Source organism: Scyliorhinus torazame, unplaced genomic scaffold (assembly GCF_047496885.1).
Source record: "Scyliorhinus torazame isolate Kashiwa2021f unplaced genomic scaffold, sScyTor2.1 scaffold_1271, whole genome shotgun sequence".
NCBI classification, from domain to species: Eukaryota; Metazoa; Chordata; class Chondrichthyes; order Carcharhiniformes; family Scyliorhinidae; genus Scyliorhinus; species Scyliorhinus torazame.
In genome coordinates this window covers 24453-39141 of record NW_027308998.1, presented here as the reverse complement: position 1 = coordinate 39141, position 14689 = coordinate 24453, and the positions used below count along the sequence as shown (strand labels likewise).

The window sequence follows — 14689 nt, the reverse complement described above, 5'->3', positions numbered from 1 at the left end:
GAGAGAGAGACAGATCGGAGAGAGAGAGAGAGAGAGACAGATCGGAGAGAGAGAGACAGATCGGAGAGAGAGAGAGACAGATCGGAGAGAGAGACAGATCGGAGAGAGAGACAGATCGGAGAGAGAGAGACAGATCGGAGAGAGAGAGACAGATCGGAGAGAGAGAGACAGATCGGAGAGAGACAGATCGGAGAGAGAGACAGATCGGAGAGAGAGACAGATCGGAGAGAGAGACAGATCGGAGAGAGAGAGAGAGACAGATCGGAGAGAGAGAGAGACAGATCGGAGAGAGAGAGACAGATCGGAGAGAGAGAGGCAGATCGGAGAGAGAGAGAGACAGATCGGAGAGAGAGAGACAGATCGGAGAGAGAGAGACAGATCGGAGAGAGAGAGAGACAGATCGGAGAGAGAGACACACATCGGAGAGAGAGACAGATCGGAGAGAGAGAGAGACAGATCGGAGAGAGAGAGACCGATCGGAGAGAGAGACCGATCGGAGAGAGAGAGAGACAGATCGGAGAGAGAGAGAGACAGATCGGAGAGAGAGAGACAGATCGGAGAGAGAGAGACAGATCGGAGAGAGAGAGACAGATCAGAGAGAGAGAGACAGATCGGAGAGAGAGAGAGACCGATCGGAGAGAGAGAGAGACAGATCGGAGAGAGAGAGACAGATCGGAGAGAGAGAGAGACAGATCAGAGCGAGAGAGACAGATCGGAGAGAGAGAGAGACAGATCGAAGAGAGAGAGACAGATCGGAGAGAGAGAGAGACAGATCGGAGAGAGGGACACAGATCGGAGAGAGAGAGACAGATCGGAGAGAGAGAGAGACAGATCGGAGAGAGAGAGAGACAGATCGAAGAGAGAGAGACAGATCGGAGAGAGAGACAGATTGGAGCGAGAGAGAGACAGATCGGAGCGAGAGAGAGACAGATCGGAGAGAGAGAGACAGATCGGAGAGAGAGAGACAGATCGGAGAGAGAGAGACAGATCGGAGAGAGAGAGACAGATCGGAGAGAGAGACAGATCGGAGAGAGAGAGAGACAGATCGGAGAGAGAGAGACAGATCGGAGAGAGAGACAGATCGGAGAGAGAGAGACAGATCGGAGAGAGAGAGACAGATCGGAGAGAGAGACAGATCGGAGAGAGAGAGAGACAGATCGGAGAGAGAGAGACCGATCGGAGAGAGAGAGAGACAGATCGGAGAGAGAGAGAGACAGATCGGAGAGAGAGAGACAGATCGGAGAGAGAGAGAGAGACCGATCGGAGAGAGAGAGAGACAGATCGGAGAGAGAGAGTCAGATCGGAGAGAGAGAGAGACAGATCAGAGAGAGAGAGACAGATCGGAGAGAGAGACAGATCGGAGAGAGAGAGAGACCGATCGGAGAGAGAGAGAGACAGATCGGAGAGAGAGACACAGATCAGAGAGAGAGAGACAGATCGAAGAGAGAGAGACAGATCGGAGAGAGAGAGACAGATCGGAGAGAGAGAGAGACCGATCGGAGAGAGAGAGAGACAGATCGGAGAGAGAGAGTCAGATCGGAGAGAGAGAGAGACAGATCAGAGAGAGAGAGACAGATCGGAGAGAGAGAGAGACAGATCGGAGAGAGAGACACAGATCAGAGAGAGAGAGACAGATCGAAGAGAGAGAGACAGATCGGAGAGAGAGAGAGATCGGAGAGAGAGAGACAGATCGGAGAGAGAGAGACAGATCGGAGAGAGAGAGAGATCGGAGAGAGAGAGAGATCGGAGAGAGAGAGAGAGAGAGATCGGAGAGAGAGAGAGTGACAGATCGGAGAGAGAGAGACAGATTGGAGAGAGAGAGAGACAGATCGGAGAGAGAGACACAGATCGGAGAGAGAGAGACAGATCGAAGAGAGAGAGACAGATCGGAGAGAGAGAGAGATCGGAGAGAGAGAGACAGATCGGAGAGAGAGAGAGATCGGAGAGAGAGAGAGAGAGAGATCGGAGAGAGAGAGAGTGACAGATCGGAGAGAGAGAGACAGATTGGAGAGAGAGAGAGAGAGAGATCGGAGAGAGAGAGACAGATCGGAGAGAGGGACACAGATCGGAGAGAGGGAGACAGATCGGAGAGAGAGAGAGACAGATCGGAGAGAGAGAGACAGATCGGAGAGAGAGAGACAGATCGGAGAGAGAGACAGACAGATCGGAGAGATAGACAGATCGGAGAGAGAGAGGCAGATCAGAGAGAGAGAGACAGATCGGAGAGAGAGAGAGAGATCGGAGAGAGAGACAGATCGGAGAGAGAGAGACAGATCGGAGAGAGAGACAGATCGGAGAGAGAGAGAGACAGATCGGAGAGAGAGAGAGACAGATCGGAGAGAGAGACAGATCGGAGAGAGAGAGAGACAGATCGGAGAGAGAGAGAGAGAGATCGGAGAGAGAGAGAGAGATCGGAGAGAGAGAGACAGATCGGAGAGAGAGAGACAGATCGGAGAGAGAGAGACAGATCGGAGAGAGAGAGACAGATCGGAGAGAGAGTGAGACAGATCGGAGAGAGAGAGACAGATCGGAGACAGAGAGAGACAGATCGGAGAGAGAGAGAGACAGATCGGAGAGAGAGAGACAGATCGGAGAGAGAGAGACAGATCGGAGAGAGAGACAGATCGGAGAGAGAGAGACAGATCGGAGAGAGAGAGACAGATCGGAGAGAGAGAGACAGATCGGAGAGAGAGAGACAGATCGGAGAGAGAGAGACAGATCGGAGAGAGAGAGACAGATCGGAGAGAGAGAGACAGATCGGAGAGAGAGAGACAGATCGGAGAGAGAGAGACAGATCGGAGAGAGGGAGACAGATCGGAGAGAGAGACACAGATCGGAGAGAGAGAGAGACAGATCGGAGAGAGAGACAGATCGGAGAGAGAGACAGATCGGAGAGAGAGAGAGACAGATCGGAGAGAGAGAGAGACAGATCGGAGAGAGAGAGAGAGACAGATCGGAGAGAGAGAGACAGATCGGAGAGAGAGAGAGACAGATCGGAGAGAGAGAGAGACAGATCGGAGAGAGAGAGAGACAGATCGGAGAGAGAGAGACAGATCGGAGAGAGAGAGACAGATCGGAGAGAGAGAGACAGATCGGAGAGAGAGAGACAGATCGGAGAGAGAGAGACAGATCGGAGAGAGAGAGACAGATCGGAGAGAGAGAGACAGATCGGAGAGAGAGAGGCAGATCGGAGAGAGAGAGAGACAGATCGGAGAGAGAGAGAGACAGATCGGAGAGAGAGAGAGAGACAGATCGGAGAGAGAGAGACAGATTGGAGAGAGAGAGACAGATCGGAGAGAGAGAGACAGATCGGAGAGAGAGAGAGACAGATCGGAGAGAGAGAGACAGATCGGAGAGAGAGAGACAGATCGGAGAGAGAGAGAGGCAGATCGGAGAGAGAGAGAGACAGATCGGAGAGAGAGAGACAGATCGGAGAGAGAGAGACAGATCGGAGAGAGAGAGACAGATCGGAGAGAGAAAGAGACAGATCGGAGAGAGAGAGACAGATCGGAGAGAGAGAGACAGATCGGAGAGAGAGAGACAGATCGGAGAGAGAGAGAGGCAGATCGGAGAGAGAGACAGATCGGAGAGAGAGAGACAGATCGGAGAGAGAGAGACAGATCGGAGAGAGAGAGACAGATCGGAGAGAGAGAGACAGATCGGAGAGAGAGACAGATCGGAGATAGAGAGACAGATCGGAGAGAGAGAGAGAGACAGATCGGGGAAAGAGAGAGAGAGAGGCAGATTGGAGAGAGAGAGATAGATCGGAGAGAGAGAGAGACAGATCGGAGAGAGAGAGGCAGATCGGAGAGAGAGAGACAGATCGGAGAGAGAGAGAGAGATCGGAGAGAGAGAGACAGATCAGAGAGAGAGAGAGAGATCGGAGAGAGACCAGATCGGAGAGAGAGAGAGACAGATCGGAGACAGAGAGACAGATCGGAGAGAGAGAGAGAGAGACAGATCGGGGAAAGAGAGAGAGAGAGGCAGATTGGAGAGAGAGAGAGACAGATCGGAGAGAGAGAGACAGATCGGAGAGAGAGAGACAGATCGGAGAGAGAGAGACAGATCGGAGAGAGAGAGAGACAGATCGGAGAGAGAGAGACAGATCGGAGAGAGAGAGACAGATCGGAGAGAGAGAGACAGATCGGAGAGAGAGAGACAGATCGGAGACAGAGAGACAGATCGGAGAGAGAGAGACAGATCGGAGAGAGAGAGACAGATCGGAGAGAGAGAGACAGATCGGAGACAGAGAGACAGATCGGAAAGAGAGAGAGAGAGACAGATCGGAAAGAGAGAGAGAGACAGATCGGAGAGAGAGAGATAGATCGGAGACAGAGAGACAAATCGGAAAGAGAGAGAGAGACAGATCGGAGAGGGAGACAGATCGGAGAGAGAGAGACAGATCGGAGAGAGAGAGGCAGATCGGAGAGAGAGAGATAGATCGGAGAGAGAGAGATAGATCGGAGAGAGAGAGACAGATCGGAGAGAGGCAGATCGGAGAGAGAGAGACAGTTCAAGGAGAGAGAAGACTGATCAGAGAGAGAGAGACAGATCGGAGAGAGAGAGACAGATCGGAGAGAGAGAGACAGATCGGAGAGAGAGAGAGACAGATCGGAGAGAGAGAGACAGATCGGAGAGAGAGAGACAGATCGGAGAGAGAGAGACAGATCAGAGAGAGAGAGAGAGAGATCGGAGAGAGAGAGAGACAGATCGGAGAGAGAGAGAGAGATCGGAGAGAGAGAGACAGATCGGAGAGAGACCAGATCGGAGAGAGAGAGAGACAGATCGGAGACAGAGAGACAGATCGGAGAGAGAGAGAGAGAGACAGATCGGGGAAAGAGAGAGAGAGAGGCAGATCGGAGAGAGAGAGACAGATCAGAGAGAGAGAGAGAGAGATCGGAGAGAGAGAGAGACAGATCGGAGAGAGAGAGACAGATCGGAGAGAGAGAGACAGATCGGAGAGAGAGAGACAGATCGGAGACAGAGAGGCAGATCGGAGACAGAGAGACAAATCGGAAAGAGAGAGAGAGACAGATCGGAGAGGGAGACAGATCGGAGAGAGAGAGACAGATCGGAGAGAGAGAGACAGATCGGAGAGAGAGAGATAGATCGGAGAGAGAGAGATAGATCGGAGAGAGAGAGACAGATCGGAGAGAGAGAGACAGATCGGAGAGAGAGAGACAGATCGGAGAGAGAGAGACAGATCGGAGACAGAGAAGACTGATCGGAGACAGAGAAGACTGATCGGAGAGAGGCAGATCGGAGAGAGAGAGACAGTTCAAGGAGAGAGAAGACTGATCAGAGAGAGAGAGACAGATCGGAGATAGAGAGACAGATCGGAGAGAGAGAGAGAGACAGATCGGGGAAAGAGAGAGAGAGAGGCAGATTGGAGAGAGAGAGATAGATCGGAGAGAGAGAGAGACAGATCGGAGAGAGAGAGACAGATCGGGGAGAGAGAGACAGATCGGAGAGAGAGAGACAGATCGGAGAGAGAGAGACAGATCGGAGAGAGAGAGGCAGATCGGGGAGAGAGAGACAGATCGGAGAGAGAGAGACAGATCGGAGAGAGAGAGGCAGATCGGAGAGAGAGACACAGATCGGAGAGAGAGAGAGAGATCGGAGAGAGAGAGACAGATCGGAGAGAGAGAGACAGATCAGAGAGAGAGAGAGAGATCGGAGAGAGACCAGATCGGAGAGAGAGAGAGACAGATCGGAGACAGAGAGACAGATCGGAGAGAGAGAGAGAGAGACAGATCGGGGAAAGAGAGAGAGAGAGGCAGATTGGAGAGAGAGAGAGACAGATCGGAGAGAGAGAGACAGATCGGAGAGAGAGAGACAGATCGGAGAGAGAGAGACAGATCGGAGAGAGAGAGACAGATCGGAGAGAGAGAGACAGATCGGAGAGAGAGAGACAGATCGGAGAGAGAGACAGATCGGAGAGAGAGAGACAGATCGGAGACAGAGAGACAGATCGGAGAGAGAGAGACAGATCGGAGAGAGAGAGACAGATCGGAGACAGAGAGACAGATCGGAAAGAGAGAGAGAGACAGATCGGAAAGAGAGAGAGAGACAGATCGGAGAGAGAGAGACAGATCGGAGAGAGAGAGATAGATCGGAGACAGAGAGACAAATCGGAAAGAGAGAGAGAGACAGATCGGAGAGGGAGACAGATCGGAGAGAGAGAGACAGATCGGAGAGAGAGAGACAGATCGGAGAGAGAGAGATAGATCGGAGAGAGAGAGATAGATCGGAGAGAGAGAGAGACAGATCGGAGAGAGGCAGATCGGAGAGAGAGAGACAGTTCAAGGAGAGAGAAGACTGATCAGAGAGAGAGAGACAGATCGGAGAGAGAGAGACAGATCGGAGAGAGAGAGACAGATCGGAGAGAGAGAGACAGATCGGAGAGAGAGAGAGACAGATCGGAGAGAGAGAGACAGATCGGAGAGAGAGAGACAGATCGGAGAGAGAGAGACAGATCGGAGAGAGAGAGACAGATCGGAGAGAGAGAGACAGATCGGAGAGAGAGAGACAGATCGGAGAGAGAGAGACAGATCGGAGAGAGAGAGACAGATCGGAGAGAGAGAGACAGATCGGAGAGAGAGACAGATCGGAGAGAGAGAGACAGATCGGAGACAGAGAGACAGATCGGAGAGAGAGAGACAGATCGGAGAGAGAGAGACAGATCGGAGACAGAGAGACAGATCGGAAAGAGAGAGAGAGACAGATCGGAAAGAGAGAGAGAGACAGATCGGAGAGAGAGAGACAGATCGGAGAGAGAGAGATAGATGGGAGACAGAGAGACAAATCGGAAAGAGAGAGAGAGACAGATCGGAGAGGGAGACAGATCGGAGAGAGAGAGACAGATCGGAGAGAGAGAGACAGATCGGAGAGAGAGAGATAGATCGGAGAGAGAGAGATAGATCGGAGAGAGGCAGATCGGAGAGAGAGAGACAGTTCAAGGAGAGAGAAGACTGATCAGAGAGAGAGAGACAGATCGGAGAGAGAGAGACAGATCGGAGAGAGAGAGACAGATCGGAGAGAGAGAGACAGATCGGAGAGAGAGAGAGACAGATCGGAGAGAGAGAGACAGATCGGAGAGAGAGAGACAGATCGGAGAGAGAGAGACAGATCGGAGAGAGAGAGAGGCAGATCGGAGAGAGAGACATATCGGAGAGAGAGACAGATCGGAGAGAGAGAGACAGATCGGAGAGAGAGAGACAGATCGGAGAGAGAGAGACAGATCGGAGAGAGAGACAGATCGGAGATAGAGAGACAGATCGGAGAGAGAGAGAGAGACAGATCGGGGAAAGAGAGAGAGAGAGGCAGATTGGAGAGAGAGAGATAGATCGGAGAGAGAGGGAGACAGTTCGGAGAGAGAGAGGCAGATCGGAGAGAGAGAGACAGATCGGAGAGAGAGAGAGAGATCGGAGAGAGAGAGACAGATCGGAGAGAGAGAGACAGATCAGAGAGAGAGAGAGAGAGATCGGAGAGAGAGAGAGACAGATCGGAGAGAGAGAGAGAGATCGGAGAGAGAGAGACAGATCGGAGAGAGACCAGATCGGAGAGAGAGAGAGACAGATCGGAGACAGAGAGACAGATCGGAGAGAGAGAGAGAGAGACAGATCGGGGAAAGAGAGAGAGAGAGGCAGATTGGAGAGAGAGAGAGACAGATCGGAGAGAGAGAGACAGATCGGAGAGAGAGAGACAGATCGGAGACAGAGAGACAGATCGGAGAGAGAGAGACAGATCGGAGAGAGAGAGACAGATCGGAGAGAGAGAGACAGATCGGAAAGAGAGAGAGAGACAGATCGGAAAGAGAGAGAGAGACAGATCGGAGAGAGAGAGACAGATCGGAGAGAGAGACACAGATCGGAGACAGAGAGACAGATCGGAGACAGAGAGACAAATCGGAAAGAGAGAGAGAGACAGATCGGAGAGGGAGACAGATCGGAGAGAGAGAGACAGATCGGAGAGAGAGAGACAGATCGGAGAGAGAGAGACAGATCGGAGAGAGAGAGATAGATCGGAGAGAGAGAGATAGATCGGAGAGAGAGAGACAGATCGGAGAGAGAGAGACAGATCGGAGAGAGAGAGACAGATCGGAGACAGAGAAGACTGATCGGAGACAGAGAAGACTGATCGGAGAGAGGCAGATCGGAGAGAGAGAGACAGTTCAAGGAGAGAGAAGACTGATCAGAGAGAGGCAGATCGGAGAGAGAGAGACAGATCGGAGAGAGAGACACAGATCGGAGAGAGAGAGACAGATCGGAGAGAGAGAGAGACAGATCGGAGAGAGAGAGACAGATCGGAGAGAGACCAGATCGGAGAGAGAGAGAGACAGATCGGAGACAGAGAGACAGATCGGAGAGAGAGAGAGAGAGACAGATCGGGGAAAGAGAGAGAGAGAGGCAGATTGGAGAGAGAGAGAGACAGATCGGAGAAAGAGAGACAGATCGGAGAGAGAGAGACAGATCGGAGAGAGAGAGACAGATCGGAGACAGAGAGACAGATCGGAGAGAGAGAGACAGATCGGAGAGAGAGAGACAGATCGGAGACAGAGAGACAGATCGGAAAGAGAGAGAGAGACAGATCGGAAAGAGAGAGAGAGACAGATCGGAGAGAGAGAGACAGATCGGAGAGAGAGACACAGATCGGAGACAGAGAGACAGATCGGAGACAGAGAGACAAATCGGAAAGAGAGAGAGAGACAGATCGGAGAGGGAGACAGATCGGAGAGAGAGAGACAGATCGGAGAGAGAGAGACAGATCGGAGAGAGAGAGACAGATCGGAGAGAGAGAGATAGATCGGAGAGAGAGAGACAGATCGGAGAGAGAGAGACAGATCGGAGAGAGAGAGACAGATCGGAGACAGAGAAGACTGATCGGAGACAGAGAAGACTGATCGGAGAGAGGCAGATCGGAGAGAGAGAGACAGTTCAAGGAGAGAGAAGACTGATCAGAGAGAGGCAGATCGGAGAGAGAGAGACAGATGGGGGAAGAGGGAGGGAGACTGGAGGGGTGGACTGAGAGGGGAGAGGGTGTGGGAGGAGTGCGGTGGGTGAGTGATGTGGATTGGAGAGGAACGCCGTGCCGTGTGTTTATGCGGTCCAGTACCAATCCCGTGTTTATACTGTCCTGTATCGATACTGTGTTTACACAGTCCAGTACCAATCCCGTGTTTATACTGTCCTGTATCGATCCTGTGTTTACACAGCCCTGTACCAATCTCGTGTTTACACAGCCCTGTCCCAATCCCGTGTTTACACAGCCCTGTACCAATCCCGTGTTTATACAGTCCTGTATCGATCCTGTGTTTACACAGTCCAGTGCCAATCCTGTGTTTATTCTGTCCTGTATCGATCCCGAGTTTACACAGTCCCTGTACCAACTCCCTGTGTTTACACAGTCCCTGTACCAACTCCCTTTGTTTACACAGTCCTGTACCATCTCCCTAGGTTTCCACAGTCCTGTAACAATCCCGTGTTTACACAGTCCTGTAACAATCCCGTGTTTACACAGTCCTGTAACAATCCCGTGTTTACACAGTCCTGTAACAATCCCGTGTTTACACAGTCCTGTACCGACTCCCTGTGTGTACACAGTCCTGCGCCGATCCCTGGGGTTTACGCAGTCCCAATCCCCTGTATTTACGCAATCCTGTACCAATCCCCTGTGTGCATCTCCTCTGCAGGTCCCGCGCTGATACGCTCGCCGTTGCCCATCCGCGAGACTCCGGATCATGGAGACGGCCGTGGAAGGCAGACTGAATGTGACCCTCACTCTCCGCCTATTGATGCACGGAAAGGTTTGTCCTCACAGCCCCGGTCTGCGTTCTGGGTCCGCGCAGTCCCGGTCTGCGTTCTGGGTCCTCGCAATCCCGGTCTGCGTTCTGGGTCCTCGCAATCCCGGTCTGCGTTCTGGGTCCTCGCAATCCCGGTCTGCGTACTGGGTCCTCGCAGTCCCGGTCTGCGTGTGTGTTGGGGGGGGGGGGGGGGGGGGGGAGAGAGGGGGGGGACACCCTAGGAATTTGAAACTGCTAACCATCTCCACCTCGGCCCCGTCGACGCTGACAGGGGTGTGTCCAGTACTTTGCTTCCTGAAGTCAATGACCAGCTCTTTAGTTTTACTGGCATTGAGGGAGAGATTGTGGTCGCTACACCACTCCACTAGGTTCTCGATCTCCCTCCTGTAGTCGGACTCGTCGTTATTCGAGATCCGGCCCACTATGGTCGTATCGTCAGCAAACTTGTAGATGGAGTTGGGACAGAGTTGTACAGGTTGTCAGAGTTTTAGGTGTAGTGTTTATGTTGCATGTATGAGTTAACCTTGTGTGTGAATAAAGTATTATTGAACTAACGAACCAGTTGTTGGGTCTTTGATCGATATCTGGTTGAACCTTGAGGGGGTATCATTTGATACCCTGCGACTCTGAAAGCAATATAATGTCGATATCTAGACAGGGGAACCGCAGTCATATTTATAGCGAGGAATTTGAAGTTGTTAATTACCTACTGAGTTAATGATAGGGAGTTGGGGAGAGTTACAGAACAAAGAGATCTCGGGGTACAGGTTCATAGCTCCTTGAAGGTGGAGTCGCAGGTGGACAGGGTGGTGACGAAGGCATTCGGCATGCTAGGTTTCAACAAAGAACAGAGAAAAGTACAGCACAGGAACAGGCCCTTCGGCCCTCCAAGCCCGTGCCGACCATGCTGCCCGACTAAACTACAATCTTCTACACTTCCTGGGTCCGTATCCCTCTATTCCCATCCTATTCATGTATTTGTCAAGATGCCCCTTAAATTTCACTATCGTCCCTGCTTCCACCACCTCCTCCGGCAGCGAGTTCCAGGCACCCACTACCCTCTGCGTAAAGAATTTGCCTCGTACATCTACTTAAAACCTTGCCCCTCGCACCTTAAACCTCTGCCCCCTAGTAATTGACCCCTCTACCCTGGGGAAAAGCCTCTGACTATCCACTCTGTCTATGCCCCTCGTAATATTGTAGACCTCTATCAGGTCGCCCCTCAACCTCCTTCGTTCCAGTGAGAACAAACCGAGTTTATTCAACCGCTCCTCATAGCTAATGCCCTCCGCACCAGGCAACATCCTGGTAAATCTCTTCTGCAACCTCTCTAAAGCCTCCACATCCTTCTGGTTGTGTGGTGACCAGAATTGAACACTATACTCCAAGTGTGGCCTAACTAAGGTTCTATACAGCTGCAACATGACTTGCCAATTCTTATACTCAATGCCCCGGCCAATGAAGGCAAGCATGCCGTGTGCCTTCTTGACTACCTTCTCCACCTGTGTTGCCCCTTTCAGTGACCTGTGGACCTGTACTCCTAGATCTCTTTGACTTTCAATACTCTTGAGGGTTCTACCATTCACTGTATATTCCCGACCTGCATTAGACCTTCCAAAATGCATCACCTCACATTTGTCCGGATTAAACTCCATTTCATTGGTCAGAACATTGAATACAGGAGTTGTGATGTCTTGTTGAAGTTGTACAAGACATTGGTAAGGCCACACATGGAATACTGTGTTCAGTTCCCGTCACCCTATTCTGGGAAGGAGATTGTTAAACTAGAACGATTGCAGAAGAGATTTACGAGGATGCTACCGTGGAGCCGCCTGGGGTTCAGGGTGTACGAGCTAGATGGATAAAGAACTGGCTGGGCAACAGGAGACAGAGAGTAGTGGTGGAAGGGAGTGTCTCAAAATGGAGAAAGGTGACTAGTGGTGTTCCACAGGGATCCGTGCTTGGACCACTGTTGTTTGTGATATACATAAATGATCTGGACGAAGGTATAGGTGGTCTGATTAGCACGTTTGCAGATGATACTAAGATTGGTGGAGTTGCAGATCGCGAGGGGGACTGTCAGAGAATACAGCAAAATACAGATAGACTGGAGAGTTGGGCAGAGAAGTGGCAGATGGAGTTCAATCCAGGCAAATGCGAGGTGATGCATTTTGGAAGATCTAATTCAAGAGCGGACTGTACGGTCAATGGAAGAGTCCTGGGGAAAATTGATGTACAGAGAGATCTGGGAGTTCAGGTCCATTGTAACCTGAAGGTGGCAACGCAGGTCGATAGAGGGGTCAAGAAGGCACACAGCATGCTTGCCTTCATCGGACGGGGTATTGAGTACAAGAGTCGGCAGGTCATGTTACAGTTGTACAGGACTTTGGTGAGGCCACATTTGGAATACTGCGTGCAGTTCTGGTCGCCACATCACCAGAAGGATGTGGATGCTTTAGAGAGGGTGCAGAGGAGGTTCACCAGGATGTTACCTGGTATGGAGGGTTCGCTATGAAGAAAGGTTGAGTAGATTAGGATTGTTTTCGTTGGAAAGACGGAGGTTGAGGGGTGGACCTGATAGAGGTCTACAAAATTGTGAGAGGTCTGGACAGGGTGGATCGCGACAAGCTTCTTCCAAGAGTGGGGGTGTCGATTACAAGGGGTCCCGGTTTCAAGGTGAGACGGGGAAAGTTTAAGGGAGATGTGCGTGGAAAGTTTTTTACGCAGAGGGTGATGGGTACCTGGAATGCTTTGCCAGCGGAGGTGGTAGAGGCGGGCACGATAGCGTCATTCAAGATGCATCTAGACAGATATATGAACGGGCGGGGAACAGAGGGAAGTAAATCCTTGGAAAATAGGCGACAGGTTTAGATAAAGGATCTGGATCGGCGCAGGCTGGGAGGGCCGAAGGGCCTGTTCCTGTGCTGTAATCGTTCTTTGTTCTAAGTCAGTAGTTTAGTGCTGCCGGTGTTGAGGGAGAGACTGTTGCGATTCTGTATCTCCCTCTGCTGTACTCTCTGTATCTCCCTCTGCTGTACTCTGACTGGGATAACGCTTGTGTTTTCTCTGCTCTCTCCACACAGGAGGTGGGCAGCATCATTGGAAAGGTGAGTGAACCCCCCCCCCACCCAGCTCTCTTTGACTTGACTGTTTTAAAAGGTGGACCCGCTGTCACTGAGCGTAACCCGCGTCTCCTCTTGTGTCTCCTCCCCCCCCCCCCACAGAAAGGCGAGACGGTGAAGAGAATGCGGGAAGAGGTGAGCACAGGACCGTCCGGACGCGAGGGCTGGGTAGTCGGGGGAGGGGGGCGGGCGCGGGGAGAGAGGGGGGGGGGGGGTGGCGGGGAGGGGAGGGAGGGGGGGGCGGCCGGGAGGGTGGGGGGGCGGGGGGGGGGGTTATAACTCTCAGTCACGACCATGTTTTCCTGTTTTTTTCTTTTACCCCCCCCCCCCCAGAGCGGCGCGCGAATCAACATCTCCGAAGGCAACTGCCCAGAACGGATTGTCACCTTGTCGGGACCGACCAGTGCCATCTTCAAGGCTTTCGCGATGATCACGCACAAGCTGGAGGAGGTGAGGGGGAAGGGGGATGTCTGTGCTCGAGTGGTGGGGTGTCTGCTTGAGGGGGTAGGGGGGTGGCAACGGGAGCCGGGACACAAGGTGAGAATCGGACTGCGTGCGATCACTTGGGGTGACCTCGGTAACACTGGTGGATCTCGGGGGGACTGGGCGATCTCAGGGGGACTGGGGCGATCTCGGGGGGACTGGGGCGATCTCGGGGGGGACTGGGGCGATCTCGGGGGGGACTGGGGCGATCTCGGGGGGACTGGGGGGATCTCGGGGACACTGGGTGATTTCAGGGGGACTGGGGGGATCTCGGGAACACTGGGCAATCTCGGAGGGAATGGGGCGATCTCGGGGGGACTGGGCGATCTCGGGGGGACTGGGCGATCTCGGGGACACTGGGCGATCTCGGGGACACTGGGGGATCTCGGGGACACTGGGCGATCTCGGGGACACTGGGGGGATCTCGGGGGGACTGGGGGATCTCGGGGACACTGGGGGAATCTCGGGGGGATTGGGGGGATCTCGGGGACACTGGGGGGATCTCGGGGGGACTGGGCGATCTCGGGGGGACTGGGCGATCTCGGGCCACTGGGCGATCTCGGGGACACTGGGCGATCTCGGGGACACTGGGGGATCTCGGGGGGACTGGGCGATCTCGGGGGCCTGGGCGATCTCGGGGGGACTGGGCGATCTCGGGGGGACTGGGGGATCTCGGGGACACTGGGGGATCTCGGGGGGACTGGGCAATCTCGGGACACTGGGCGATCTCGGGGGGACTGGGCGATCTCGGGGGGACTGGGGGATCTCGGGGGGACTGGGCGATCTCAGAGACACTGGGGGGATCTCGGGGACACTGGGGGGTTCTCGGGGGGACTGGGCGATCTCGGGACACTGGGGGATCTCGGGGACACTGGGGGGATCTCGGGGGGACTGGGCGATCTCGGGGACACTGGGAGGATCTCGGGGGGACTGGGCGATCTCGGGGGACTGGGGGGATCTCGGGGGGACTGGACGATCTCGGGGGGACTGGGGGGTTCTCGGGGGGACTGGGCGATCTCGGGACACTGGGCGATCTCGGGGGGGCTGGGCGATCTCGAGGGGACTGGGCGATCTCGGGGACACTGGGGGGATCTCGGGGACACTGGGGGGATCTCGGGGACACTGGGGGAATCTCGGGGACACTGGGGGGATCTCGGGGACACTGGGGGATCTCGGGGACACTGGGGGGATCTCGGGGACACTGGGGGGTTCTCGGGGACACTGGGGGGTTCTCGGGGACACTGGGGGGATCTCGGGGACACTGGGGGAATCTCGGGGACAC

The 14689-nt window shown here is 53.6% G+C and overlaps 1 protein-coding gene across 1 annotated transcript in view; it reads left to right on the top strand.

Annotated features, from left to right (window-relative positions):
- Positions 1-9686: 9686 nt before the first annotated feature.
- The window catches only part of LOC140407172 (poly(rC)-binding protein 3-like), a gene marked incomplete at its 3' end in the record, with an annotated part of 29024 nt that continues 24021 nt past the window's right edge, over positions 9687-14689 (top strand). The window contains exons 1-4 of the mRNA XM_072494854.1: positions 9687-9805; positions 12886-12909; positions 13027-13059; positions 13258-13374. Of these exons, the coding sequence (XP_072350955.1) occupies positions 9740-9805; positions 12886-12909; positions 13027-13059; positions 13258-13374 (240 nt within the window). The remainder of the gene's footprint in view (positions 9806-12885; positions 12910-13026; positions 13060-13257; positions 13375-14689) is intronic.